General features: G+C 61.2%; 6 protein-coding genes across 6 annotated transcripts; all 6 read right to left on the bottom strand.

Annotated features, from left to right (window-relative positions):
* Nucleotides 1-1007: 1007 nt before the first annotated feature.
* Nucleotides 1008-8234, bottom strand: LMXM_26_1420 (conserved hypothetical protein; the record flags this gene model as incomplete). The annotated part of the gene is made up of 1 exon (XM_003876394.1): nucleotides 1008-8234. One exon carries the CDS (start codon nucleotides 8232-8234, stop codon nucleotides 1008-1010), a length of 7227 nt encoding a protein of 2408 aa, XP_003876443.1.
* A 2672-nt stretch (nucleotides 8235-10906) lies between these two features.
* LMXM_26_1410 (conserved hypothetical protein) lies at nucleotides 10907-12517 on the bottom strand (the record flags this gene model as incomplete). Its single annotated transcript, XM_003876393.1, has 1 exon — nucleotides 10907-12517. The coding sequence occupies one exon, from the start codon at nucleotides 12515-12517 to the stop codon at nucleotides 10907-10909; it is 1611 nt and encodes a 536-aa protein (XP_003876442.1).
* A 1649-nt stretch (nucleotides 12518-14166) lies between these two features.
* On the bottom strand, nucleotides 14167-15921 carry LMXM_26_1400 (conserved hypothetical protein; the record flags this gene model as incomplete). The annotated part of the gene is made up of 1 exon (XM_003876392.1): nucleotides 14167-15921. One exon carries the CDS (start codon nucleotides 15919-15921, stop codon nucleotides 14167-14169), a length of 1755 nt encoding a protein of 584 aa, XP_003876441.1.
* Nucleotides 15922-18177: 2256 nt separating this feature from the next.
* On the bottom strand, nucleotides 18178-21459 carry LMXM_26_1390 (conserved hypothetical protein; the record flags this gene model as incomplete). The annotated part of the gene is made up of 1 exon (XM_003876391.1): nucleotides 18178-21459. One exon carries the CDS (start codon nucleotides 21457-21459, stop codon nucleotides 18178-18180), a length of 3282 nt encoding a protein of 1093 aa, XP_003876440.1.
* A 1256-nt stretch (nucleotides 21460-22715) lies between these two features.
* Nucleotides 22716-23300, bottom strand: LMXM_26_1380 (prefoldin-like protein; the record flags this gene model as incomplete). The annotated part of the gene is made up of 1 exon (XM_003876390.1): nucleotides 22716-23300. One exon carries the CDS (start codon nucleotides 23298-23300, stop codon nucleotides 22716-22718), a length of 585 nt encoding a protein of 194 aa, XP_003876439.1.
* Nucleotides 23301-24183: 883 nt separating this feature from the next.
* Nucleotides 24184-26883, bottom strand: LMXM_26_1370 (GTP-binding protein-like protein; the record flags this gene model as incomplete). The annotated part of the gene is made up of 1 exon (XM_003876389.1): nucleotides 24184-26883. The coding sequence occupies one exon, from the start codon at nucleotides 26881-26883 to the stop codon at nucleotides 24184-24186; it is 2700 nt and encodes an 899-aa protein (XP_003876438.1).
* Between the last annotated feature and the right edge of the window lie 243 nt (nucleotides 26884-27126).

The following is a 27126-nucleotide window of genomic DNA, read 5'->3' as shown; positions in this document are numbered from 1 at the left end:
GAGAAGACCTCACTTTGCCCTCCAAAATCTACGGAACCGTTTTTCGTGCCTTCGCCACGGCACAGCGTTCCCAAACAAACACGCAACAAGAATAAATAGAAACAGAGAAGGGGTGTGGGTCTCTCGCAGACACGCGCCCGCGCATTCCCCCGTCACACGAGCCGCGTTGAGCACAAGCCCCCACCGGCTACGACGACAGTAAAAACAAAAGGACAACTGAGCGGGAGGCAGGGAAGCTCCACCTCCTCCCTTCCACCTTCCCCTGACTTTGTACGTTCTTGTGCTCTCGTTGTGTGTGTGTGGGGGGGGGATTTGATTCACGCTTATTGGTGTAGAGGCGAATGTGGTCGTCTCGCTGCCGTTGCTTGGTCCTCCCGTCGTTGGTTGGTTGGTTGGTTGGTTGGTTTGCCCGCGATGGCTGGGAAGAAGGGCAAGGGAACGCAGAAGAAAGTCGAACGCGTAGGGGGGGGGGAGCACTGCCTGAACTGTGGGTGCACGGTGAGGTGAGGCGAGGCGGGGGGACAGGAGAGGAGAGAGTGATGAGGGAGAGGAGTGGAGGAAATAGTACGCAGAAACTTCGGAATGGGGTATTCATGCAGGCGCGTGTGTCTATGCGATCCCGCGAGCCCGCGCGCGCGCATTGCGGACAGCCCCCGACACACGCCGGAGCGCACACACGACCGGTACACGGCTGACTCATTTTTGCGTCGCTGCCGCAAGGGCGCGGAGTCCGTGACGCGTGTTTCGCCTTCTTTTTTCCCTTGATGCTCACGCCGTGCGGCAGGGAACGTGCGTGCTAACGCCAAGAACAACGCCGCCAAGAGACATGATCGATCCACTCACGAGACACCGTGGCTGCGGCTGCGGCTGCGCCTGGTGGTGAAGCGCGAGATACGTAAACGCTAAAAGGCCCAACCAGTACATCAGTGCATGACCAAGCGCCGACACGCACACACACCTACTAAAACAAAGCGAAACAAAACTTCAAGCGAAGCAGCGGCGTGCGACTAAAACTTCAGCACCTCCCGCTGCGTTACCTTTGCGTACCAACGCTGCCCATCCGCGCTTCGGTGCTTTTCATGCGCAGAGATGTCGAAGACGAATGGCCCACGCAACGGCGTTGGCGCCCATCCGTCGCCGCACTGCGCTCGCTGCTCTGAAGAGAATAGGTGACCCGCCTCCCAGGAGGAGACATTGGCATTGGGGGCACCGCCCTGCATGCTCTGCATCATATTCGGCGGGTTTTCCGCTGCGCTACCTCGTCGAGTCGTTCCTCCGCCACTTGCGGTATCGCCCCTCCCCCTGTTCCCGTCGCCGTCACCGTCACTGCTGCAGCTGTCGCTCCCTTGCTTCTCCTGTTGCTGCGGATTCAAGGCTTGGTCGTGCTGTTGCTGCAGACGGCACATCAGCTTCGTGGCCTGCGTCATCTTGCCCTGTTCCAGTAGCACCTGCGCATCGGGAACGGTCGGGCCCCAGAACGGACACGCAAAGTACATGTCCGCTTCACTGCGTAGGGCAGGCAGAGGCGCCGCGTCGGCCTCGCCACCACCTGAGGCTTTCTCCTCCGGCGATTGGGTGGCTGGTGTGACCTCTGCTGTCACCGGCGCCACTGGCGGCGGGGCGTAGCGGGGCACGTCGCGCGTCGTCCACACATCCCAGGGGACTGTGGTGTTCAATCCGGATGTGGGAGGGGTCGGTGTAGGCGGCATGAGAGGTGGAATGGCTAACGCAGTGGAGGCCTTGGCCGCTGGTGCAGCCACTGACCAGGAAAGTCGCTCCGCCTGCATCATCTCTACGAGCGACTCATCGCTGATATCCTCGGAGTCGATCGACGGTGGCGGGCGCGTCGCCCAGGCGGAGAAGCCGAACTCATGTGGAGGATCTGCGGCCGTCGCCTGGTGTGCAGGGTAGAGGCTGCTGGGGTGAACCGCTGTAGTCGCCGCTGGCAGCTCCGCCGCGCCCGTGACGGGTATCGTGGCGGCGGTGATGGGCACCACTGGAGCGCGAGGTATCGCAACTGGCATGAACCTGGATGCTCGCAGCGCTGCCGCCTCCACGTCACTATCCATGGTGCGCTTCTCTTCGACCGACAGGCGTGACTCTGGCGCAGGCGCAGCGGCTGTTTCTGCCGGCGCTGCGCTGGCAGAGGTCCGCTTCAGCTCTCCTTTCACCATGGCCTGCATCTCACGCCGCGAGTCGGCCAGTGTGATGAACAGCCGGACAGGCCTAAGAGAGGGAGTGTGGGGTGTCTCAAGGATGCAACGTGCCCGTGCCGCCAAATACGCGGCTGCATCCGAGCCAGCCTTCACCGTGGCCTCCTTGCCACGCAGCATCTGCGCCGGCATACGCTGATATTGGACCACGAGCGAGATGTCCAGCGGAACGTGCAGGCCGCACCGGCTGCGTGTCGTCCCCCACCAGAGCAGGAACGCGTCGAGGTCCTTACGCGACGAGCTCTCCGAGACGCCGTCGAGAAGTTCCTTCGCCGGCGCAGCATCCTGAAGGATGGATGACGAGACAGGCAGACCGGTGGCGCGCGACGGGCGGCGAACAACGCCGAGGCCGTAAGCAGGCTGCGTCGCGTTTGGCTTCACCGGCTCTTTCATGTCTCCGCTTGCGTCAACCTTGAGCGGCGCCCTCGCAATGTCTGCCAGTGGCAGGAGGGCGTGCCCGTAGGTGTCCATCACCACGAAGATGCCGTCTGGCCGGCAGTAGAGCCCGCGCGATACCCACCGCCCCTGACTCCAGCAGCCGGCGTACACACTGCCGTCGGCGTAGCGGCGCAGAGCAATCATGCGGCGCTGGGAGAGACGGAAGAAACACGCATCGCACACCCGCAGCTGCTGCCCACTCACCCCTGACACGCTGGAGCTGCCGGAGTCGCTCTTCGCACACGGAACACCGTCTCCTGTGACAGTCGATGGCAGCGACGCACGGTGCTGCGTGCAGGCATCACAGAAGACATCCCCGCAAAGGCGGCAATGGTGCCGGCGGAGGAAAAATGAGAAGGCGGTGCCGCACTGCCCACACTCGGCAGCGGCGGTGTCGTCTATCATCACTGGAGCAGTGAAACAGTCGTCCCGCTCGTTGCCGTCGCAGTAGGTCGTCTCGTACACCTCCCCGGTGGTACGCTCGTAGATGCGCGTGAATCCGGATGAAGTGCCCTGCACCCATGACCCTTCCACCACGCAGTCGGCGGTGAAGAGCAGCCCTTTGCCATTCTGCTTGTTCTGACTAAAGTCGCCATAGTAGGCTCCACTGGTCGTCACGAGTTTGCCCATCCCTTCCATCGCATCCGCCACAAATGTGCCGCTGTACACGGAGCTGCCGTCGGCCAGGTGCAGCATTCCCGTGCCGTGACGCTGGCCATGCACCCACTCGCCGTTATAGACGGAGCCGTCTGGACTGTAGCCGATACCGCGGCCGTGTGGCCGGACACCATATGCGTCACTCTCCTCCACCTCACCGCGGTAGTGCACCGCGTGCAGCTTGCCCTTTCGGAACTCACCGAGCAGCACGGAGCCGTCGTCCAGGTAGTAGACGCCCTCGCCGTGCCATGCGTCTCGCTCAAAGCCGCCCTCGTACCACTCGCCGTTGGGCATGTACTGCGTACCGAACCCGTGCCGCTCCCCGGCGCAGAAGCCGCCGCGGTAGTAGTACTGACGTCCCCACCAGAGCTCGCCATAGACGTGCGGGATGGTGTGTGATGTGTAGCCGCTGTAGATAATGTACTGCGTCGGCGGCAGGATCTTGCTACAGCTGCGCCGCGCCGTCTCTGGGTGGCTGGGGAGGTTTGGCGTCTGGCTGGAGGTCGACGCGGGCGGGCGAGCCGGCGCCGCTGATGTACCAGTGACCACACTGTCGTTGGCACTTGAGGGTGACGTGGCGGAGGGAGTAAATGACTTGTCTTCAGTAACTGCTGCACCTGCTTGGGTGGCGCCCGGCAGGTCGTGCGCTGCTTCATCGACAGCTGAGGCTTTGGAGGAGTCTGCGGTGGCCGCGCTGACCAGTGCTTCGTTGCCACCCGGCAACCCTCCATCGTGTTCGTGATGCTGCACCTCATCCAAGGCCGTGGCTGGAACAGCGGAGCCCTTGGAAGGGAGGGGCAGGGACTGCACAACGGCCGAGACCTGCCGTGAGGACTCCTGGCTCTGCACGACCATGGAAAGTGTGTTAGCCGCGGAAGCGGCCTCGTAGTCGACCTCGCCACCGGCGACGCCGTTTTTGCTCGCGACATTGCGAGCGTCGTGATTGGCAGCCTCCACGCCGCTGTTGCGCCGCGTCTCACGGTGGTGCTTGTCGCCCTCAACAACGGAGGCGAACATCGACATCGGTATCCATAGCTGTGTGTACCGCAGCTTCCACAGGACCGCGCGCACGCAGTCTGCACAGACAGGCACCGTCGAGATGCTCTTCTTATCGAACGCGTGATCGACCTGCTCTGCGGAGAAGCTTGGGAAAGTAATAGGCCGGGCAGCGCTGCTGCTCACGTTTGCGAGGGCAGTCTTCGCAGCTGCAGCGGTCGAGATCTGCACCGTCTGCTCCGCCGTCAGGTAGGCGTGACGCAGTAGCGCTTTCACGTCCTCCTGCTGCGCCGGCCCCTCTGTGTCCATATGCCCCAGGCAGGAAGAGCAGGTCGAGCGCAGGCACAGGGTGCAGTGCCCACGCTTGCGGAAGAAGCTGTAGTCCTTCCCACACAAGGTGCAGCTCGCATCGGGGGAGGGCGGCAGCGGTGGTGGGGTAAACGCTCCCGGCGCCTGCTCCGCAGCGTCGCCAATGCGGTTAACCGCTAGTGGTGACGACGCCACAGTCAGCCGCCCGCCAGCAACGCGTCGCGGTTCACCACTCACGTCCTCCGGTGCAGCCACCAAGGCAGAGGTGTAGCATGATTGCAGCCGCGGAGCAATGGGGCACGGCACCGTGCTGGCACAGTTGCGCGATGCTGCCCGAGTCGCCTGCCACGTGATGAAGTGATCGAAGGCGGACCACGGGCGGTACGGTGTGGCCAGCCGAGGGACGTTGCCGAGCCACTCCCCGGCAAGCACGATACCGGAGTCGAAGTAAACAACCCCGGCGCCGCTGGCGCGGCCTATCACGACACTGGACGGTGCGTCCGACAGATGAAGCGAGTTGGCGCAACTGGACAGCTTCTTTGCCGTAGGGACGGGCCACGGTACGGAGGCCTGGAACCCAGCGCCGCTACTGCCAGCGGCAGTGGTGGGCAATGCAGCTACGGTGCTTTGTTGCGCGCCTCTCCCGCCTTTCGCAGTCTCTGCCGCCCTCGGTCGCGGCGCGCCCACGGCCGCAGACATGCTTGGGGAGTGGTACAGCTGCGGCCACGGCGTGCCACCCGGCAGCGGAGACGTTTGACTTCCAATCTGGGGCAGCACCACTGCCGCGTAAGTGCTCAAATCCATCGTGTATGGGCACCAGGAGCAGGAGAACGTGAAGTGATTGCCAAAGTCCACGAGCACCCGTCGCGACTGGTCATCGTTGCTATCATCTTGCGTGTCGCCGCCGTCGCCGATAAGGCTAGACCCGATAAGCCTTAGGAGGTATGATATGCCAAAAGGATCACGCGCCAGAGTGCTGTTCGTGGCGTTGCCATCCACATCAGCCGCGTCATTGGCGCCCTGGCCGTCACCGGTGGTGTGACCGATGCTCCTCGACGGAGACCCCTTCTCTGGCAACCGCAGCGACTGCGAGCGACGCAGCACGCTCGACAAAATCGATTGATACACCGGGGTGATGCGGTTGCGCTGATGCCAGATGCCTGCTCCACTCGGCGCATCGCCACACCACCCGCTCTCCAGCACCGACCCATCCGGCCACCACACGCACGCGCGCGTAGCGTCGCGGGCGCCGTTGCGAAAGCGCCCAATGTAGACGACGCCGTTGGGGAAGGCCCATACACCTTTGTCACAGTGCAGCACTTCACGCACCCAGCGACCCTTGATGAGCATGGACGGCATCGAGGCAAGGCTGACAGTGCTGTATCGACTGCGGGACGCACCGGCGGCGGTACTGCCGTCGCCACCACCACCGCTGCCCCTTTGACCTTTCTCTGCCTTCACCCCTCCAGAGCTGTGAGCAGTAGTACCACCGCCGCCGCTATCGCATTGGCCGCCACCGCCGCCTGACTTCCGCTCTTCTGCAAGGTTCAGTGAGCCACCGACGAGACCGTTCAGGGCAGGCAGCTTGAGCACGCCCAGCCCATCCCGTAGGCCGTTACGGAATAGCCCGAAGAAATCGATGAAGAGAGGTGACAAGTCAGGGGGACTCACCGTGGACCCGCTCAAGGGTGTGTCGGTTGTTGCCCCCTGCGGTGACCCGTCGCCGGCTGCGCGGCGGCCTTCTTCGTGTCCAGCGATGAGCGACGCGTTTGCCGATGGAGTGCTAGACCTGCCATTCAACATCGCGCTCAGCTCCGACAGCTTCAGGGTTGAGCTGCTGGAGCGCATGGCGAGGAATATGTCCACCGGCATCTTTAGCCGTCCGATACCGTGAAAGACAGACCCGTCCCACTCCCCCTCGTACCCCTCCACGAAGATGTTCTGCTGCCACCGCCCAGCCTGGATGGTCTTGTTGGCGCGCTGCAGCAGCCCCAGCCCATGCCTTATACCGTGGACGTACTGCCCGCTGAACTCAGCCTGCTCCGCGGCGTAGCGCATGTTGCCGGCGCCGTGACGGCGGCTCTTGTGAAAGTTACCAGCATAAAAGTCGCCGTTCGTGTACCAGAGGAGTCCTCTGCCGTGCATGTGCTCGCCGTGCCACTGCCCCTGGTAGCAGAGGTAGTTTGTGGTGCTTGCTTTGCCGGCCACGATGGCAGTACCGACCGTTGCGGTGGCGCTGGCGCTGCTGGTGCCAAGGAGAGGAGGCGTGACGGTGCCTGGGGACAGCATTGCGTCCACAAGGGACGACTCTGGACTTTCCATTGCCGCCGCAGCAGTTGCTGCCGAAGCTGTGGTGGCATCGTTGACGAGCTCTGCTTGTGACTGCTGTGACGGCTGTTGATGCCAGTGCATGGTGCCAATAGTGCGCTCGCCGCGCACAAACATGCCAACAAAGGTCGACACACCTGGGACGATCACGGTACCTTCTCCGTGGATAAGCCCGCTCTGGAACTCGCCGTGCATCGTCGCCCCTGTGCGCTTCAAGGTATACTTGCCTTGTCCGTGGCGCAGCTGGTCGCGCCAGGAGCCTTCGTAGACGTCTCCGTTGCGGTAGCGCATCGTGCCATGCCCGTCGATGCGATCCTTCTTGAAGGTGCCAAAGAACTCGTCACCATTGGCAAAGCGCATGATGCCCTCGCCGTTGCGCTGATCGTGCTCCATGGAGCCCTTGAAGAGAGACCCGTTCGGGTACATGATCTTGGCGTTGCCGTGCCGCTGGTCAAAGGCCCAGTCACCGTCGTACACCTCACCGTCTACCTTACGCAGTTTTCCGCGGCCATGACGGCAGTTGTTGCGCCACTCCCCCTCGTAGAGGTCGCCGTTGTAGTACCGCATCAGCCCCATGCCGTGGCGGTAGTGCTTGGCGTCGAAGTCACCAATGTATTCCTTTGGCGCCGCAGCGGTCCCGACCAGCTCGAAGGGTGAAACGTACGAGAGCCCCTTCAGAAGCAGGTTGCTCACCCCTTCCCCAACCCCGCTGCCGCTGCCGTCTGTGGTGCGAGGCCGGTAGTCGACGTATTTGCGTGTGTAAGAGATGGTGCCCTTCCCCTGCATCTCACCCTCTATCCAGGTGCCGTGGTAGGTGAAGCCGCTCGTCACCAGCACACCATTACCGTGGAACGTGCCGTTGACCCAGTCACCGCCGTACCGGTCTCCTTGCTGATACCGCTTGCAGAGAGCCGTGAGGGCTGCCGCCGCCTGACTCGTGCCGCCAACTTGCGGCATACCTCGGCCAAAGAAGAAGGAGGTGAGTCCACCACCGCCACCGCTGCTGTCACTAGAAGCGGCCGCCGCTTCGGCAACGGTCAAGTTGGGCTTTACCGTCCCATCATACTGGAACAGTATGATGCCACAACCACACGGGATGCGACACCTGCTGTCCTCCACGACGGGGCCGAAGTAGTGACTGCCATCCGCGAGCACGAGCGACGGCGTCATCCCTTCACGTGGAACAAACGTTTCGACCTGAATGGTCGTGACAGGGCGGGTGAGCGGGGCATTGGGGTCGTAGTACTGCGGTGCTGCATCCGCGGTATTACTCCCGCCTGCTGCATGCGCCATCACGCTCAAGCACAAGGCGGAGAGGGCGATGAGAAGAGGTAGGGGCGGGGTGGGTGGGGCACGGAATGGGCGTAGGCTGCTTTACTAAACTTGCGCGGCAGACGAACAACAACAAAAAATACGACAGGACAGAACACGCGCACAGAGAAGTGCAGCAGCAGCAGGGTTGTATAAGAAAAAAACGGTAACACACACACACACACACAGTCACAGAGTCACACACGCACAGGATGAATCAAGGAGCGCGAATCGAATCGGATGACGTCACTCAGCAAAGGAGGCGGGAAGCGGGAGCGAGCGGGTGCGAGAGGCCCCAGTCGATGAAGGACAGCGAGGGGTAGAACAGAAGCAGCAATGGGAGAGAGGGAGAGAGAGAGCGGCGTGTGTGTGTGTGGAGGGGGAGGGGACAGAGGGAAGGATGACCATATAGTAATATATAGATATATAGATAGTGTATGTATATGTGTGTCGAGGTGTACACTTCCTGCGTGCGCGCGGACCCCCTTGCAGGAGTGTGCGCGGGGTGTCTCTGTGTGCGAAAACAGAGCGGGAAGCGAGACGGAGACAAGTGTTGAGGCGAGTCAAGCCTGGAGGAGGATGGAGGAGGATGGAGGGGATGGGGGGATGGGGGAGGGTGGGTGGGTGGGAGCAACTTAAAGCGCTGCTGATGGGGAGTGAAGGGGGTTGGGGTGAGGGAGGATGCAGCACGATTGACGAAATGTACAGCAGTGGCTCTCAGTGCTGATTGAGCCGCTTCTATAGATGCAAGGGCGCACTCATTGGGTGCGGTGATGGTAGTGAGGGCGGGATGTCGACACGCACATGCAGATGGTGCCATGGAAGTCGTTGAGTGAGCGGCGCGTGGTGTGGAGGACGGCAGAGCGACATCGTGTGGAGGGGGTGGGGTGGGGAAGAAGAGAGGGAAGCGACAGCTATGATGGTGGTGACGGTGAGGGTACGATCCGAGCAGCCGATGATGACTCCCTGCAATCACTGCGCACCAGACGTGCGTAACCTCTTCTCCCTCGAAGAAGTACGCAGAGGAGACCGGGCTGGAAGTGAGTGAAGAGGGCGGAAGGGACACTACAGTCAGATGCTACGGCAGCAGCGGCCCCGCTGCTGCGCGTCCAGCATCCGAATGAACACACGAGTCCCACAAGTACAACGTGCCAGGCTTCTCTCCTTCTGCATGTATGCGTGCACTTGATCTCTCTCTCATCTCACACGTTACGCTGGTGGCCCGCGCAGGTGTGGGCACGCTCTCCGTCATCGTGTGTGTGTGTGTGTGTGTGTGTTTCTGTGCTTATGTGCGGCATGTGGGGCGTCGGGAGAGGGAAAGCAACGAGCCCTGCTCCGCGAGTCGCTTACACGGCACTTCGCGTTCATGACAAGCCAAGCGGCTCCAAATGGAGATGCCAATTTTGCTCTGCGAGTGTTCGAGTGTGCGGTCGCGGAGGGAGAGCAAGGCTTGATGGGGGTGACACCACGATACTCTGCTCTTACTTCTTCTTCGAGGCGCCCCTTTTCTGCCAGGCAGCATAAGCCCAACTCCGCTCGACTTCCGGCCCTGTCCCAGGCACCCCATCGCGTGGTGCAACGCAGCCGTTGACACGCATCACAGCAGTGCGCCGGCCCAGCCATCTGTGGACGGCCCCTGACCCAAAACTCTACCCGCCCACCCGCTCCGCGGGTCGACTCAGCCTCCCCAGCAGTAGGCAGTGTGGGGCCCGGGTGAGGCGCGTTGGAACCACGCTGGCACCTCACCCATCGCATGGATAGCACAGGCATGGCCACGGCTGCGGGCCGCACCGACGCAACGCCGTCCAGGGATTGACCGCCGGCATCCGTGCCAACGCATCGCACTGACCTCCCCACACCGTAGGTGCCCTGGCCGTGTCACCACCAGGGGTGGCTCGACGCTGGCTGGGACGGAGGCTGCTCGGCCTCCCCAGAAAGCTGTTACTAGCCCCTGTGATACCACGCACTGAGAGATGTGCACCCCGTCATCAGGGTTGCCGTGCTCCACCGCCTTCAGGAGAAGTGTGCACTCGCGGAGAGGGGGCTTCACGGGTGCACGTAGATGGAGAACAACGAGAGCGATGCATGTGCGTGCGTGGGATGGGAGAAGAGAGGGGCAATTTTTGGCATCTTCTCTTTTTCGTTCCTACCACTTTACGAGCACGTCTTCACTTTTGCGCCACGCCTGCATCCCTCCCCTCCCCTCCACTTCCCTCTCAGCAGGGGCTCCGGCACGCACGCGCAGACACAGACGCAAGCACCTATGCGTAGGATGATGTCCCTCCCCCCTCTCCTCCCCCAACGAAAAAAAAGCAAAGGACAACTGTAGAGGCGTTCCGTGAACAACAACAACGCATAAGAGAGCGGCAGGGCCCACACACTTGTCGAACAAACACGCACCCTGCCTGACACCTTTCCAAGGAACTCGAAACAGATGATGGGCTGGCGGCGCGGCTTCTACCCCATGCAGATCGGCTTGGAGATGGTGGTGGTAGTGAGGGGGGGGGGGTGATGTGTGGTGTAACGAAGGAAACACGAGAAAATAGACCGGCGGCGCGTGCGAGATCTCTCGCGCAACGTGATGAGGAGGGGGAGAGCGTTCGACGCGTGCCTTTTCTCCACATCGCCCATGACAGCAACAACGGCACCATGTGTTAAGAGAAGAGCATCAGTGGGCCACGTCCCAGCGACGTCATCCGCTGAAAGATGGTTAGATACTGACCATAAGCCGACGCAGCAGTCAGTGTACCTAAGCCTAATACGACCACCGTGCTCACTGCAGCCAGCTGGGTCGTTGTCATGGATTCAAGCTTCTTGAGGAATTCAGGGCCTTCAGAAAAGCGGCGCATCGCGTCGTACTGCGCGCGCTTCTCAGAGTCCAGAAGCGTGTCGTAGGCCTCGTTGATGGCCGACATCTGCTGTCGCGCCTGCTCCTGCGCCACGGGGTCCTTGCCGACGCGGTCGGGGTGATTGAGCAGCGCCTTTGCCCGGTACGCCTTCTTGATGTCTGCCACTTTCGATTGCATTGTCACGCCAAGCACCTCATAGTAGTTGGTGTACTCACGTTCACAGATTCCGCGGTGGCCCGCATCCCCAGGGCCTCCTCCTGCACCGGCATCGCCAGGACCGTTTGCCGCACGCCTGGCGGGATTGCCGAGGGGGACAGACGTGAAGGCGAATGCGGCGTGCTCCGCAGCGGCCTGAGCCCGCGCAGCTTCCTCGGCTTCTTCTTCGAGTCGCTTGTCCTCCAACTCGTCCTCGACGGTGCGGGGGTGGCGGCGCTCGAGGGTATCTCGAACAGCGCGCCCCGCGATGAGGCTCACGCGCTGAATGCCGGGTGACAGCAGCAGCAGCGTCACGCGTTCTCCCCAGAAAATGCCGCCGCCGGTGGGTTCGCGCGAGAGCTTTTGCCCAATCAAGACGCCTAATACGCGAGCCGCGTACACCAAAGTCGTTTGCACCGATACCACCACCAGGTCAGCAACGAAGGGCTTCAGCATGCGCCACCGTGAGGTTCGCTTTGTGCGCTCTTGGTAAAAGTACGAGCACCAGATGATCTGCTCCATCACGAAGAGCGTCACGTCCGCGATGAGGCCGCTGACGAAGATGGCGTAGAAAGGACGTGATGTGTAGCAGTAGAGGTAGTAGCGCAGTGCCTCCTCGCAGGACACCGGCATCCCATCAAACGGCTTCGCCCGCGAGGGCCGCGGCGGGTTGCGGTAGAAGGCCACATCAACGTCCACCAAGTCCGACTGTGAGAAGGGCTGCGGTGTCGCGCTGGAGGCGGAGCCGCCTCTCGTCAAACCTTTCGCGGTGGCGCGAGAGGTGCCGCTACTGCTGCTGCTCGCGCTGAAACCGCCTCTGGACTGTCGCAGGAAGCTTGGATAGAAGAGCCCCCCCACGAAGTGAAGTAGTCGCGTGCACCACAGACGACCGTAGCGGTAGTCGCGCACAATGGGGTACACGTGTTGAAACACAAGCGCGTCCTGGCACAGCCTCGATCCGCTGTACATGCACAACGCCGACACCCCACACTCCAGAAGCCGGAAGAACATCCTTTCACTGATGAGCCGGCTGTAGAAGCTCAGGAGCGTGGAAGGGTTGAAGCCGCTTCTAAAGAAGGAAAACCATCCGTTGACGTCGCTCAGTGCCTCGGCAATGTCCATCTGGAGCAGAGAGCTGCGGAGGTAGTCGGTGAACAGCAGTCCTGCGAGCTCCACCCCGTGCATCGGGGACGCGACGAGTACAACGCGATGATTCAGCATGACTATATGCGTGGGGTTCCGGTGGATCTTCCGCGACGGAAAACTGAAAATAATCGACGCGGGGGGGGCAAGGCTGGCGGAGAGGGTATCTTCACACACAGGGCGGCACAAGGAGTGGCTTGGCAACGATCCAACGAGCCGTCCGAGAGGGACCCCGCTCGCACACCTAAAAGCGGGTCAGCAGGCAAGCAATCCTGCGTTGGGCGAAAGACCGACAGGAGGAAGGAGGACGATGATGACAGGAATAACACCCCCGCCTGCACACCGAAAGAGAGTGCAGGAGTGAGACAAAGACGCTCTCTCGTGCGCGCGCGCGTGTGTGTGTGCTTGACGCCAACACCCAACCAGCATTCTCGCTCCCTTCGGATGCTCCACTGGGTGTGCGACCACGCACACAGGCACAGGCACAGGCAGGTGTTAGCGCACCTGTGACAGTGCGCGACGTGCCTTGTTTTGCTTCCTCTTGTTTTCAGTTTCGGCTTCTCTATTTCTCAGGCTTGGGGCAGATGTTGGGGGGTGAGGGTGAGGGTGTGAAGGGGGGGGGATCGCGTGTACGAGCACGTGTGCACAAGCGTACATGTTTGTGTCATTGGGAGTAAGAGAGACAAGGCGCAAGAGCAGGAGCGGGTGGAGTCGAGGGAAGGGGGAGGCCCATGCAGGGGGGGGGGACAACGCAGCGACACAAGCAGACCAGAAAAAACAAAGCGGTCAAGTTGTTGGCGAACTCACAGAGAGGTGTTTCTGTGTGAAAAGTGAGCGGAGGGGCGCATCATACACACGCACTGATGCGAAGCGCTGTGGGGTTCCGCGTTGTAGCGTGCCTTGCCCTCCCCACAGGGAGGGCGAGAGGACAGGTGGGGGGGGTGGAGAGCAAGAATTCTGCACCATGACGAGACATGCGACTTCGCAGTGGAGGAGAGGTAGACACAAAGTGAAGTGGAGAAGAAGTATACAAATGGAGAGGGAGAAGAATGCAGCTCGGGTCTCTGCTAAGGCGAAACGGAGGTGTCGGGGGTGGGGGTGGGGGTGGGGGTTTAATGAGCAGGGTTTCACACACACACACAGGAGACAAGAGAGAACGGGGGGGGGGGTGAGGGGAGTGATGGGGCCTACAAAGACGTGATCTCTTCAACCACGCACGCACACCACACGCTGAACGATTTCCTTCGACGGCAAGCGCAAACCAAGTCACTTCCCTCCCCCCTCTCCCCTCCCCCGAGCATCGACTTCGACGGCCACGCCGCCCGCGGCTCTTTTTGCCCCATGTCCTGCCCAGCGATGACAGAGCACACATACAAAAGGAAACACCCACACACCCACACAACGCGACAAGATCAAGAGGAGAGCAGGTGTGTTCGGGTGTCCGCGCGGTGTGCATGCACATTGATTCGTCTCTCCACGCTTTGCTGTCGAACCGCTTGCACCTAATTGAAGGCACAAATCGGCAAGAACAATATCTAAACATGTATACACGTACACACAGGCATGCATATATATATATATACGTACATATGTACATGTAGGCGAGCAGAGTCACCATTTTCAGAAACACAGACACACAGGCCACCTCTATACCGAGCATGCATGATATCATAGCCGTTTTCTGAGGCGCTTCTCATTATGCGTTCCGCATGCTTTCTCCGCTGCGCTCAGAGCTGGGCCAGCGCCCCCCAGCTCCACATATTCACGCTGGAGTCCGACCCAGCCGTCACCATGACAGAGCTTCCAACGTGATAGCGCACACGAAACACAGTTGTTGCGTGCGCCTTGGCTTGCCATTGCACGCTCCAGTCGGTGGTGTCGGCCAGGCTCACAAAGGAGTCCTTGCTGGACGACAGCACCCCTCGCCCATGCGGCGTGTACTTGATGCTGTGCACCGCGCGGCTGTGGGTGCGCAACATTTTAATGGCCGTGGTGCTGACGCGCGGGTCAAAGATGCGCGTGGTGCAGTCCACGCCGCACGCCGCGAAGGTTGTGTTAGCAGGATTCCAGTCCACGTCCCAGATGGTGCGATCGTGCCCCGTGAACACCGCCGCGACGGAGTTTCCTTGGCGGAAGTCCTGCAAGCAGACCTTGCAGTCCTCGCCAGCGGTCAGGGCAACGTTGGGGTCCGTTGGGTGAGGCCTAAGAGCAAAGATGTGGGACTTGTGGGGCACCGTATTGCGCACACAGACCCCCGTTTCGATGTCCCACACCTTCACATGGCAGTCCATGCTCGCCGTCACCGCCTGCGCGTCACCGACCAGCACGCCAGCGCCGTACACCTTGTGCGTATGCCCCTTAAGGCAATAGACCTCGTTTGGATTGCCGATGGCGTACAGGCGCACGGTGCAGTCGTCCAGCCCGGCCACCATCCACTTGGCCGTGCAAGAGTAATTCGCCGTCAACACCGAGTTCTTGGACGTTGTTCCCGGCAACTCGTAGCGCGTGATGACAGTGCTAGTTTGAATGCTCCACTCCAGCAGCTGCATGTCACGACCGCTGGAGAGCACCAGCGCACCTCCAGCAGGCTCGACAACGGCACGTGCCTCCGGGCAAAGCTGCTGCATGTCCGGAGTGCACTCCATCGTGTAGATGGGCGAGTTGTGCGGTATAACTGTCCGAATGAGATGGGGAAGATGACCAACTTCGGTTTCTACGGCTACGGTAGCACCATCAGCATCCGCACCAGCAGCGATGATGTCGTCGGCACCCTCGGTGATCTGCTGCGGCTGTCCATTGTTGCTGTCCTCCTCTTCATCCATGAAAGGGTCCACCATTTTCAGCAGCGCCTCTTGTACCTTTACCTCACCGGTGTTGGGGTCGGTGAAGGTGATCACCGGCACCCGCTTCACCTCCCGGGTGCGTTGCTGCTGCTGCGCGGGGTACGTGCTGGCGGATCCAGCCGACGCCGCCGGCAGCTGCTGCATTGTATGAAGGTCCACGATGTAGCTGTGCTTCTTCATGATGACCGTGCACGTGCCGCGCATGTTCAGGAAGGCGTCCTCCAGACGGTCTGCCGACTCCTTCGCGTACGCCTCCCACGTGCCTGGCCGCTCCAGATCCTCAACGAACCACCCGAACACCGTCCCCTCTTTGCTCGTCTCCGGGGGCGGAGGGGGGATGGTGTGCACAGCGATCAGCGCACCGTCCATCACTCGCCCCACCTCCTTTGAGAGGGTCTCACCTGGCTTGAGAAGGCGAGCAATGACACGGAGCGTGTCGCCCTTCTTGTACGAGATGGCAGCACCAGGTTTCGTTCCAGCTGCTGCTGCTGCGGCACCGCTAGTGCCTGCAGCCCTAGGTGCGCCCGCTTGGCGATGCGGATTCGCCTTCGCAGTGGTGGCAGCAGCCTTCGAGCTGCCGCCTGTCTTGAATAACGACGCCACTCCGCGGGACTGCGGCGAGACGCCACCCGCGCCCATCTCTGGCGTATGTGCGCGGATAAGGGGGGTTATAACGGAGCAAAGGGGGGGGGCGGAGGAAGTGAGAGGGGGGGGGCGAGAGATACAACACGAGCGAAAAATAGGCGAAAGTGAAGAGGGCGGCAGGGCGGGGACGACGACACTTCGCAGGAGCACAGGGAATGAGGGAGCAAGAAGGGAGGGGCGGGGGAGGGGGAGGGAATAGACGCAGGAATTGGCCGGTGCTGGTAGGCACCCTTGAAAACAACAACAAAGAAGATGCACGCAAAGAAGAGCTCGTGAAGGAGTCTCACGACCAAGCGCGACGCTGCGGAGAGGAAGAGGGATGGGGGAGAGAAGGATGGGAAGGGGAGGAGGTGATGACTTGGCCTGAGGAGTAAATATAAGAAAAACGAACAAAAAACGAAGAAAAACGCAAACAAAGCAGCAGCAGCAGCAGCACGACCTCTGAGGAGGCGCTTCCCCTCACCTCTCCCTCCACCTCCGCCTGCCTCTTCTGCCGCCCTCGGCTGTTGGCCACGGACTTGCTGGTGGCACAGGCGCACCGCCACCCATAAACAGCGAGCTTAAGCGGAGAGGCACGGGGGGGGGAAGGAGGAGGAGGAGGAGGAGGGAGGATGCGAGGCGACGGCCCACAAATAACAAAAAAAGCAGTGAGACTATGGAAATACTTTGGCGCCAGGAGATGCACTCTCGCGTGGCGACACTATCTGTGTGAAGCGTTCCGCGCAGAGGGCGAACTGGACAGAGGAGGGAGGGAGATGCGCGAGGGGAAGAGGGGCTCTGGGTAGAGAGGAGAGCAAGAGGGAGGGTTGGTGATGGAAAGAAGAGACAAGGGCAACTTGCGCAAATTCCCTTGGCGTGAAATGAGAGGGGGACGAAGCCGTTTAGAGGACGACAGCGGTGCCCATGCCCACTCTACTCAGACAGTAATGCACGCAGTGAAAGACAGGTACCCCAAAGGCCATGCGGCAAGGTTGATTAGACGATGCTGGAAACTGGAGAAGCCAGTGGGGTGAGGAGGAGGTAAGGGAGCAAGCAAGTTTTCTGGAGAAAGTGAGGTGAGAGGCTGCACTGGCAGCCGAAGAGGGAGGGAGGGGGAAAGACAGGAATGGTAGGGATCGAGAGAGGGTGAGGGGAAGACAGGAGGGTTGAGAGGGAGCGTCCAACGAATGGAGAACAGAGGTGCCTGCGGAGCAGTCATGCATGTATGTATGTCAGCCGCGAAGTCGATGTGGTGGGAGGCGTACATGAGAGCTGCTTCGCACGCATTGACTTACGTTCGTGAGCCAGGCAAAGAACTGCGAGCGTGATGCGGATGGCGAGAGGCGTGCGCTTCCTCCAGAGAAAGCCGCCCGCCTCTGCAGAGGTGTGGCTACATTCGATCTGCGCCATTTTTTCTTCTTTCGGCGGATATACTTATGGCATTCGTTTCCATATGTGCGACGTCCGATTCAGTGCGACCGCCAAAGGGCGCACGCATGCACCATCGCAGAGCGACATCGACGGATACGGGGCGGCCAACAACGGCATGGCAGGGAAAGAGGCCCGCAGACGCACCCGTATACGCACGCACCCACTCGCGTCTGCAGCAGCCTTCTCTGTCCCTGCCCTTTCAATATGCCTTCGCTCGCGCTCGCTCTCTCTATGCATCGAGCGACACCCAGTGGCCACTTTCACCCATCACATCAGCACCAGGCGTACAACAGCGTGACCGCGCGCCCTCCGCGCAGATTGAATCAGCGGACCCAAACCTGCACGACACGGGGCACAGCACACTCGCCCGTAAACGTATGCGCGTGCGTGCATAAAGGTGCTTGTTGGCGCTGCGGTGCCCTTTTTCTTTTTCACAGACCGCAAGTGGGCACTGAGCCACTGGTAGACGTGCGCGCGTGCGTGAAATTGCCAGCGCTGGCGACGGCGGACAGGGAGAACGAGTGACAGGGAGTTGCCCTGCGTCGAACGCCGGCGGAGACATAACAGAAGGCTAACCCAGAGTGGCCACGGAGATAGAGGGCGAGCGAGCGAGTGTGGAGAGGGACCAAAACGGCGTTCAGGCAGCCTCACACAAGGGGCCTTTTTTGAGAGAGGCGACAAGAACAACAACACTGAAAAAAAGGTGTGGAGGGTGCATGCAGACCGCACTCGTCCATGATGCCCACTCCCCCCCCCCACGTCGGTGTACCCGGCAGGAGGGAGGTGTGCCTCTTTCGCACACGTCTCCCTCGGCTTTGACAGCTCATTCGGATTTCTGTGTCACTCGTGACCGTACCCCAGCTGCGCCCACTCATCCTCCAGCCCGACCGATTGGTAGAGGTGCGCTAACGCCGGCACACAGGACTTGCGTATCCACGCCACCCAGTGCGACACCGGCAGGCCATCTGCCTCCATGGTGCTGCTATCCACCAGGTTTGCTCCAGGGTCGCCATCAGCCGACAGCGCGTGCGGCGTTTTCGTGCCACCAACCCAGCTCTCTCGTTCATGGCTCGCATCCGCATCACTGCCACTGGGCGCGGTGCGGTGCGGCCTGCGCTCCGCAACGTGCAGCGAGCAGATCATGTACTGCAGTACCTCACCTGCGAGTTTGGCTTGTGCCGCGGTAGCAGGAGTGCCATCGCTGCCCTCGATGCCATCTTTGGCACCCGCCGCCCCGTCCCACAGCTCCGCAACAACTTGTCTGGGGAAGCCACAGTGACGCAGTGTGATGAGGCACGACTCGAGGTTGAGGGCGGGGCGATAGCGGCGGAAGACCCTCACCACCATAGGCTTCTGTGAACCTGCCCTAGCTGTGGACGCTGCCGCCTGGCCCTCCTCCGTGCTGACCCGCTCTGCCTCGCTGTCGCCTATGCCCTCGGAGTCATCCTCGTCCCCGCCATCCACCTCATCATCAGCACTGACGAGCCCCCGGGGCTCCGCCAGCACAGCCTCGTGCACCTCCAGCTGCCACTCGCGCTCGCGCCGCGCAACTGCCGCAAATACCTGCCGTACTTGCGTTGACTCGCTCCATTGGTCGAGGAGTTGCATGTAGAGGTTGACCGTCCCGCGGCGCCACTGCGTCTTATCGTAGTGCGGGTAGCACAGCCGCTGCAACACGGCCGGCGTACCACAATGAGGAAAAAAACATGCCCGTGTGCTGTGCTGTGTCGCGAAGCCGTTGTCAGAAGCGGCGCTGCAAGAGTTGGCGGGGATAAGCTGGCCTCGCACTGCGGCATCGAGCAACGTTGCCCAAACCAGTTGCAGCGGCGGACGCAACAGCGTAACGAGGCGATGCTGCCGATGTTTCTCCCACCGCGGACTCCCGTGACAGGCGAGGGTCGCTTGAGAGTGGCGCCGGAGATCCATGACTAACCGAATCGACAATACCAGCGTCGACATCTCGTCGGCGTCGCTACGTATTGCGCCGCCCAAAGACGCTGTTCCCGACCCCTTCTTCTGTTGCTGCTGAGCATCATCGTGGAGAAGCGCGCGCAGCATCCACACACACCACGGCAGTGGTGCCGGCGCAGCGCTCGACGGCACGACACATACACCTTTATTGTGGACGTGAGCGGCTGAAGAAGGCTTGCCACTGCCCGACGTGAGCAATGGGCTCGACCGGCACAGCACAGCCACGACGGCATCGCGCGTAAAGTCCCACTGACGGCGGTCGGCTTCCGCTCTTGGCTCTGAGACTGGAGCCGACGATGACGATGACGGGCTTAAATACGTGGCCATCAGCCACCGCACACCGGGAGCTGTTGCCAGAGCTGACGCACTGGATGCAGACCCGCTTTGATCACGAGGTGCTCGATCCGCGCTGACGAGGAGTCGCGGTGGTCCGTTGCTCAGCGCCTGCGGCTGCTGGTGCGGTGACGACACATCGAGTTGGCGTGCTGTAGGTGAGCCAGCTAGCACAAACCTATCGATGGCCTGCAGCTCGACTTCAAGGCGACGCTCTGACATTGGAGGCATGCAAATGGTCGCGAGGAAGGCCACATAAAGAGCCAGCGCGTCATTCTGCAGGTGATGGTGCTTCTGCAAAGCAGCCGCAGACCTGTCAGTTGGCGCCGTCGCTGAGCTCTTCATAATGGTCTCGAAGGCCTCACGGGCCACTGCCGCGAGAGCGGAGTGTGTCGGCGGAGGCGACGCCGCCGGCGCGTCCTGCGGCGAGCTTGTGCTATGCGCTGTCTCCCACAAGAAAGAGAGCAGTGAAAAGTTACCAGACGGGTCAACGCCGCTCAGCATTGATGATTGCCTGTAAAATCTTGCCGCGTGGCGCGCGGCTTCCAGCACCAGCAAGGCCGTTGTGGGGCGGAGAGAAGGCTGGCACTGCCGAGAGCATCTGCCTTTCACGCCGCACGTTTGTTCCGTAGTCTTCGCGGCCGAACCCGCCGCCGCCGTCGCCGCCAGGTCTTGTGGGAGATGTATCAGGAGAACCTCCAGCACCCTGTGAAGCAGGTAGCGCATGCGATGCATCGACGCCGCGTGTGCTGCTGCCGAGTCCTTGGTGGGCATCGACGCTCTACAAACATCGTCGCCGCCATTGATGCCACTGCTTCCCTTGCGCGTTGCCGTGTGCGAAACGGCGGCCGTCTGTGCGTGGTGAAGCTCGCGCAAGAGATACGTGGCATAGTGATGATGGATACCTTTAGGGCTGAAAGGAGAGCGGTGGTGCGGCAGATGAGCTCGGGCCGAAGAAGGCGAGTTCGACACTGCAACGGCGTTGGCTACATCGGCTGCTGCTGCTATGTTCCTTTCCGGCTTTTGCCCTCGATGCAGTTCCCTCCAAGCGCTGTAGACGCCTTCGCACACCTCCAACGGTGCCGCGGTTAGCGACTCGGCAGCATTGGTCGTGGATTGGCTACTGCGCAGACACAGAAACAGAAGCCACTCCGTGACCGCCGCAGTAGCGCACGAGGCAGTCTGCGCAAGTTCAAGTCCTCGCTGCCAGGCTGGTTTATTGCTCTGCGAGGGGGCTAAAGTGCTGTCGTCCAGATGGCCGCTGGCACACATGTCAGCGTCGCTTACGAGAGCCGCCAAGGCACCAGCCGAGTTTGCCGAAACCTGCACATCTGTCCCTGTGGCACGACTCTCGACAACCCCCTTGCTGCTGTTGCTTTTTGGGGTTCCTCGGTACTGCTTTGCGAGCACCTGCAGCTGTGTCAGAAGGAAAGTTTCCGGGGTGGGATCAGCCGAGCCCGACGTGTTGGCGGTGGTGGTGGAGGATGAGGGGCACACACTTGATGGCCCAGGTGAGGCGGTTGAAAGACTACCACGGAGCTGGTTATCCGTAATCGCCGCCACGGTGGTCGCATCGTGCATGTGGCGCCGTTGCTGCCACTGCGCGATCCATGGAGACGGGCAGGGCGAGATCAGCCTTGCCCTCGACGCACCCGGTGGTGGGCCGCTGCCCATACCACAAACTACGCCGGAAGTTCGAGCAGGCGGCACCGGGCTTATGCGACACCGCAGCATATCGTCGCTACCGCCAGCAGCAGTCCTGCAGCCGTAGCTTCGATGGTGACAGTTCACATACAGCGACAGTGACAACCGCTTCATCGTGGCCGGATTGTGAGTGACGCTACATGGGAGGGGTAAATCCTACGAAAAGAGCAACAACTAAGGCGAGAGGGGCGAGAGAAAGGTGAGGGATCGACAGATGTGTTTGCTGCGAGAGGAGCTGCTGCACTATCCTTCTCGCATCCTGCAGAAGATTACGAGTGACTCAGCTACAAAACGGGTACATGGCACCGGCAACATCGCGAACACAAGGACAACGTACATGTGTGCATGTGCCTGCTCCCCCCTGAGCTGCATCTCTGTTCTGCTTCTTCCATTGAACGTCGGCATACCATCACGCACGGTGCGATCGGAGGCAACTCAGCAGCACCGAGAACGCACAGCAAGAGCGAGATGGATAGATAGGTGCGACATAGGAGAAAGCTAGATGATCAGACTGGAAGGGGCCAACATCGTCATGGGCACCTCCCCCTATCTACCCAACTCCGCCTGTTTCCTACCTCACCTCTGCTGCTGCTGCTGCTGCTGCGTGCAACTGTTATCTTGATCTCCCGTTTCAAGTCCTTCGTTGTCCGCGTCATCATGCACACACACGCACACGCGCGCTCTCTCAATGAAGATCATTCAACCACAAGAAGAAAGAAAACCATTAGGCGATCCTTTAGCTATGCATCTTGAAGGTGTTTTGAGCGCAATACACGCCACACACCACTCTCGCCCCGCCGGCCCAACCGACCCAACCGCCACGGCAACATGAAAAAGATACGCGAACATATATAAACGAAGAAGGTGATCACAGCGAGACACGTACACGTGCACCCACTCAGCGACACAACGTGGAGGCGACCGCTGACGGAAAGCGTTCAAGGAGTGTGTGTGTGGAGGAGGGGGGAGGGTGCTGCAGCAACGAGAGCGGTGCACCGCTTGACAGAGCTGGATGTGCACTCGCAAGCACGTCCATATGCGGAGGTGGAGTGGGTGGTGTTGGCGGAAGTGCTCTCTCCGTCTACCATTGGCGACACCGAAAGTACAAGCCCAGACGTGTGCGCGGGCACAGTCGAGCATCCAGCTCCCTCTTACTTCTCCGCACAGCCTCTCTCGGTCTCTCGGTCTCTCGGCCTCTCCCGCATCGCCCCTTCTCTCTATCCAAACCTGGCGACCTGTGAGAGAGTAAAAGCCGGCAGTTCTTTGAGCTCTAGCCAAGGCAACAAGATCTGCAAGAGAGAGGGAGATAAGGCAGAGCCACAGGGCGGAGCTCCTTGAGTTATCATGGCGTGCCATCACCGCGTTGTGATTCACTTCTTGGCCTCTTCTTCGCTTTTCTTACGGCGCTCCACCACGTCGTAGTTGTACAGCCGCGACGTGTTCACCTCCAAGATCGTCTGCTGCTCCTGCAGCCACGCCAGGTCTTCCTGGGTCGCCGCGAGGTTCTCGGTGGCGCTCTTCAGGTTGCGCTCCAGCAGCTGCGTGGCTTCCTCAAACGTGTACTCGACCATGACGTTCGCGCCGAGCCAGAGGTGCACCGTCTTCTGTGGCAGAACCTTAGCTTGGCAGAAGACACTCTCCGTTAGTCCGTAGTTCGTCGTGAAGCCCTTGCCGCCGTTCTCTGCCACTAGCGACTTCTTCAGATACTCCAGGGTCTGCAGCGTCTTCTTGATGTCCGGAATCTTCGCCTCGAGGTTGGCTGTCGTGCGGATCAGCCGGTGCTCCGCGAGTTTGTACTTGCTGTACTGCTCACTGAAGCGCTTCAGCAGTGTCTCGGCACTGTCACCGCTCGACTTGACCAGCTCCGCCACGTTCTCCACAAAGGCGACCTTCGGGATGCCACGCGGGCTGACGTAGTCGTCCTTGAAGGTGTACTTCTCCAAGATAGCGTTCATGGTTCGGGCAGGTAAGAGATGGCGAGCCAGCAACAGCGAGAGCAGCCAAAAGGAAAAGACAACAGTGAATCGGGCAACAATGGTGGCGATGCTGGTGACTTGAAGGATGGCGCGGCACGTACAGCGCACGCGTTGGGGGTGGTGGTGGTGGTGCGGTGGGGAGGAGAATGCCGATCGATCGACACACACCCCCACACACACACGCACGCATGAGCACAGTCACGATTTGGACGCAAAAAAAAAATACAACAAAAGAAAACGGAAGTTGGAGGACGGAGGTTAGGAAGAGGAAGAGGCGGTTGGGCACGGTGCATGGAGGGAGCAGGTGAAGAGGGGGCTGAGGCGGAGGCGATATCGAGCGTCGCGAGCTCAGCACGAGGCGGGTGAGCGACAGAGCACTCACCTTCCTCACCCTTCTCTCTCGCGCGCACGTGTCGAGCAACGGAGAGGGGGTGGGGTGGGTAGGAGGCCTCGCACGAGACAGCGTCGTCCGGAAAGAAGGACAGGAGAGGGAGGGGGTTTCGACCACGCTCGTTTCTTGGGTGCCATGGTTCATGCTTTTAAACAGCCGTGGAACAGATGTCTGCCCGCGCGTTCATGCAAAGTGACCCCGCCCACCGACACACCCGGAAAAGGTAAAAGAGGAGGGAGGGGAGAGACCCCCCCCCCCCACGCACACAGAGGGGGAGAGAACGGGGATGCCGATGTGGGTGCGTGCAAGTACGAGTGGCGTGTCGACAAGAGACATGCGAGGAGGGCAAGGGAACAAGAGTGGGCAGTGACACTCATCCCACACACATACACGGCGGAAACGGAAGGCGGAAGATCACGCCAGCAACACGAGTTGCCGGCCCCTTTTCATTCGCTTTGCCTCTCACTGCAGCTACGTACTAGCGAAGGGAGCGGATTCGAACACCGGCAACAGGAGGTGCGGGCGAATGCGCTCGCGATACCACGCGGACTGCAGAAGGTTCAGCTCTGGTGGTGCATAGAAGATGGCGAGCCGCCCCTCGTAGGCCTCCTGAAGAAGGGCAATGGCCGCACGGTGGACGTCGAGGGCACCCTTTCCATGCTTCACGAAGAGGCCACGTTTCTTTGCGTAGGCCTCACACAGCTCGAAAGAACTCCAGCCAACCTCCGGGAGCGCATCCTCGGGCCGCTGCAGTCCGTACGCCTTCTCGATTGGCAGGTACGCTGCCAGGAAGCCGATGCTCGTCTGCGGGTCGCGTGTCTGGGCGATCTGGTGAGTCCCGAGGACGGCCTGCAGCGGACGCGGCACGCCGAAGACGGGGAGGGCCAGGCCGGGGCTATCCACCAACGTCAAGTGCTCGTTCGGCACTGGGATTGTCTGCATATGCTTCGTGTGGCCTGGCGTGGCACTCACCGAGACCACCTTCGTGCCGCGGATGCAGTTGAGCAGGGATGATTTGCCCACGTTGGGGTGGCCGATAAAGCCTACGTGAAGGTACGAGGGGCTGTCTGGCGCCCGGTCCTCCATAGCGTCGTCGCTGCTCTCGCTTCCGGAGTCGTCACCAGCTAGAGCGCCGCCCATGCCACCGCCCCCTCTTCCGCCACAACGAGCCGCACTTCTCTTCTGCGCTTTCTTGTGCTTGTGTGCCGCACACGGCAGCGACGACGTCGCGTACGCCGGTGATGACGACGGGGGCGCATTGGACCGTTCCACCGGTGCAGTATCCACTCCCTGCGCCGTGGCACGCGCGGCGGTGCCCAAGCGGCGACATGTCGCCAACAGCTCGGTGATTTTGCCAGCTACCACTTCGAGCTCCTTGTAGGCGCGGCGGTCCTGTTGAAGCGCGTGCTGAGCGGCATGTATTCCCACAAACATCTCCGTGGCGCCGTAACGGAACTCGTCATCCTCTTCGCTCTCGTTGTCACCGTTGTCACCTGCTGCGCCGCGCTGACCACCGCCATGGCGCTTCGCCACGTTTAGCCGGCCAGTGCGCAGCTTCTCGTACATGACCTCATTCGCCTTCTTCCGATTCTTCTGCCGCCGCGTCACGTCCACATCACCGTCGCGTTGGCCTGCCGTTTCAGGACGCGGGTTAGCGGTGAAGGTGCGCAGTACAATGCGTCCACTAGCGGAGCCTCCTTGAGCAAAGCCTTTGCTGTTGCACCACTTGGTATCCGTCTCTCCCGGTTGCCCCGCTGCATCTGGCGGCTCCACAGAGAAGCCCAAGTCATCCAAGTAGTGATACAGGAACCGCTGCCAGCACCGGAGCGTGGAGGCTGGTACGAGGTCTTCCTTGTTCAGCACAAACACGCACGGCTTGCGCTGCGACTTTGTTATGTAGGTGAGCAGACCGAGGTGGGCGTGTATGATGGGGTACCGTGCATCGGCCACGACGACAAGGATGTCACTCAGCTCGACGGTGCGCCAGAGCTGCTGCCACACCTCCATGTTCCGTTCGTAGGAGCTCACCTCCAGGCCCACGAACGCCGCGGGCAAGGGGTAAGCATCCACGCAGTCCGTGTAGAGAGCAAACCGCTTCTTCTCAACGCTTCTGATGTACTGCGCGTCGCCTTGATTGTGGGCCTTCGCGGCAGCGGTGCCTGTGTGAGCTGCGGAAGCGTCGACGTCGTTGCTGTCTGCTCCACTTGCCTCCTTGTGACTAGAGCTGCGACGACACGCGCACGCCACCCCCTCTTGCCCGTCTTCTGACGCCGGGGTGGCGGAGTCGCCTCCAGCGGCTTGAGGAGTTGCCTCTCTCGGCCGGTCTGACTGCGGTTGGGTTGAAGCACCACCCGCGCCGGCCATGACTATGCTTGCATCGGCCACAACTGCACTGCCTTCCGCTTCGAGGTGCCAGCCTCGCGAGGGAAGTTCCACCGCGAACGGGAAGAATGTGCTGCTACTCACGCCGCCGAGCGCGTCTCCGGCAGACGCCACCAACGGGCGCTCCATGCGGCGCTGCTGCTCCGCCGCGATGAGGGCGAGCTTGTCCTCCACGCACATGGGCGCACCATCCCCGCCGTCCCAAGCACCGCCACGCTTGGAGTTCGCGCCTGCCGACACCACAGCCGCGGCTGCGGACGCAGAGGATGGAAAGGTGAACCACTCTCCGAACGGAATGCCTGTTGGCGGCATCGTTGTGCGGCACGGAATCGGCTGATAGCTCAGCTGCTTGCGAGCGGCAATGACGGCGGCAGATTCCTTGACGAAGATGCTGCGCACCCCATGCTGACGGTCTGCGCTGTACATCATGGTCGGCGGTGCGCTACGCCGCAACTTGTCTCCGCCTTCGCGGTCCGAGTCATCCGATGATGCACTGCTGCCAGATTCGTCGTCCTCGCTGTCACCGCTGACAGCTTTTCGATGCGCAGCGGTGCTCTCTTCTTCGCGCTGCCGCGCGCGGCGTCCACGCGCTGGGTGCTGCAGATCCGCTCGTTCGCGCAGGAGAGCATCGAGGACGGCTTCGGAAGCATCCTCGCCGCACTCCATGAGCTCCTCGCGCAGCTTCTCCCGCTCTCGGTCGCGCATCTTTGAGCGGTCCTCCTCATCCCGCTTGCGCTGCCGCTTTGCCTGCAGCTGCTCCTTCTTCTTCTTTCCACTGAACGGCGGCATTGCAATGAGCGTGTGCGCCAGTGAGCGAGAAGCTGCTCGGGGTGCGTGCTGCCGCTGTGCCGCGGCCTTCTCCTTGACAGCTCCGGGTGCCTCTAGGGCCTCGACAAATGATCAGCGCTGGCATGTGTACATGTGTGTCACGATGAGAGAGAGAGTCCGTGTCTGAGAATTGGCGGGTAGAGGGAGGGAGGGAGAGCTAGCATGCAAGCGACGGGCGGGGTCGTGCCAACGGCACGCTCACGA

The sequence above is a fragment of the Leishmania mexicana genome, chromosome 26 (genome assembly GCF_000234665.1).
Source record: "Leishmania mexicana MHOM/GT/2001/U1103 complete genome, chromosome 26".
Classification (NCBI taxonomy): domain Eukaryota; phylum Euglenozoa; class Kinetoplastea; order Trypanosomatida; family Trypanosomatidae; genus Leishmania; species Leishmania mexicana.
The sequence above is the reverse complement of the archived record's forward strand: the minus strand, read 5'-3'. Positions and strand labels throughout refer to the sequence as shown.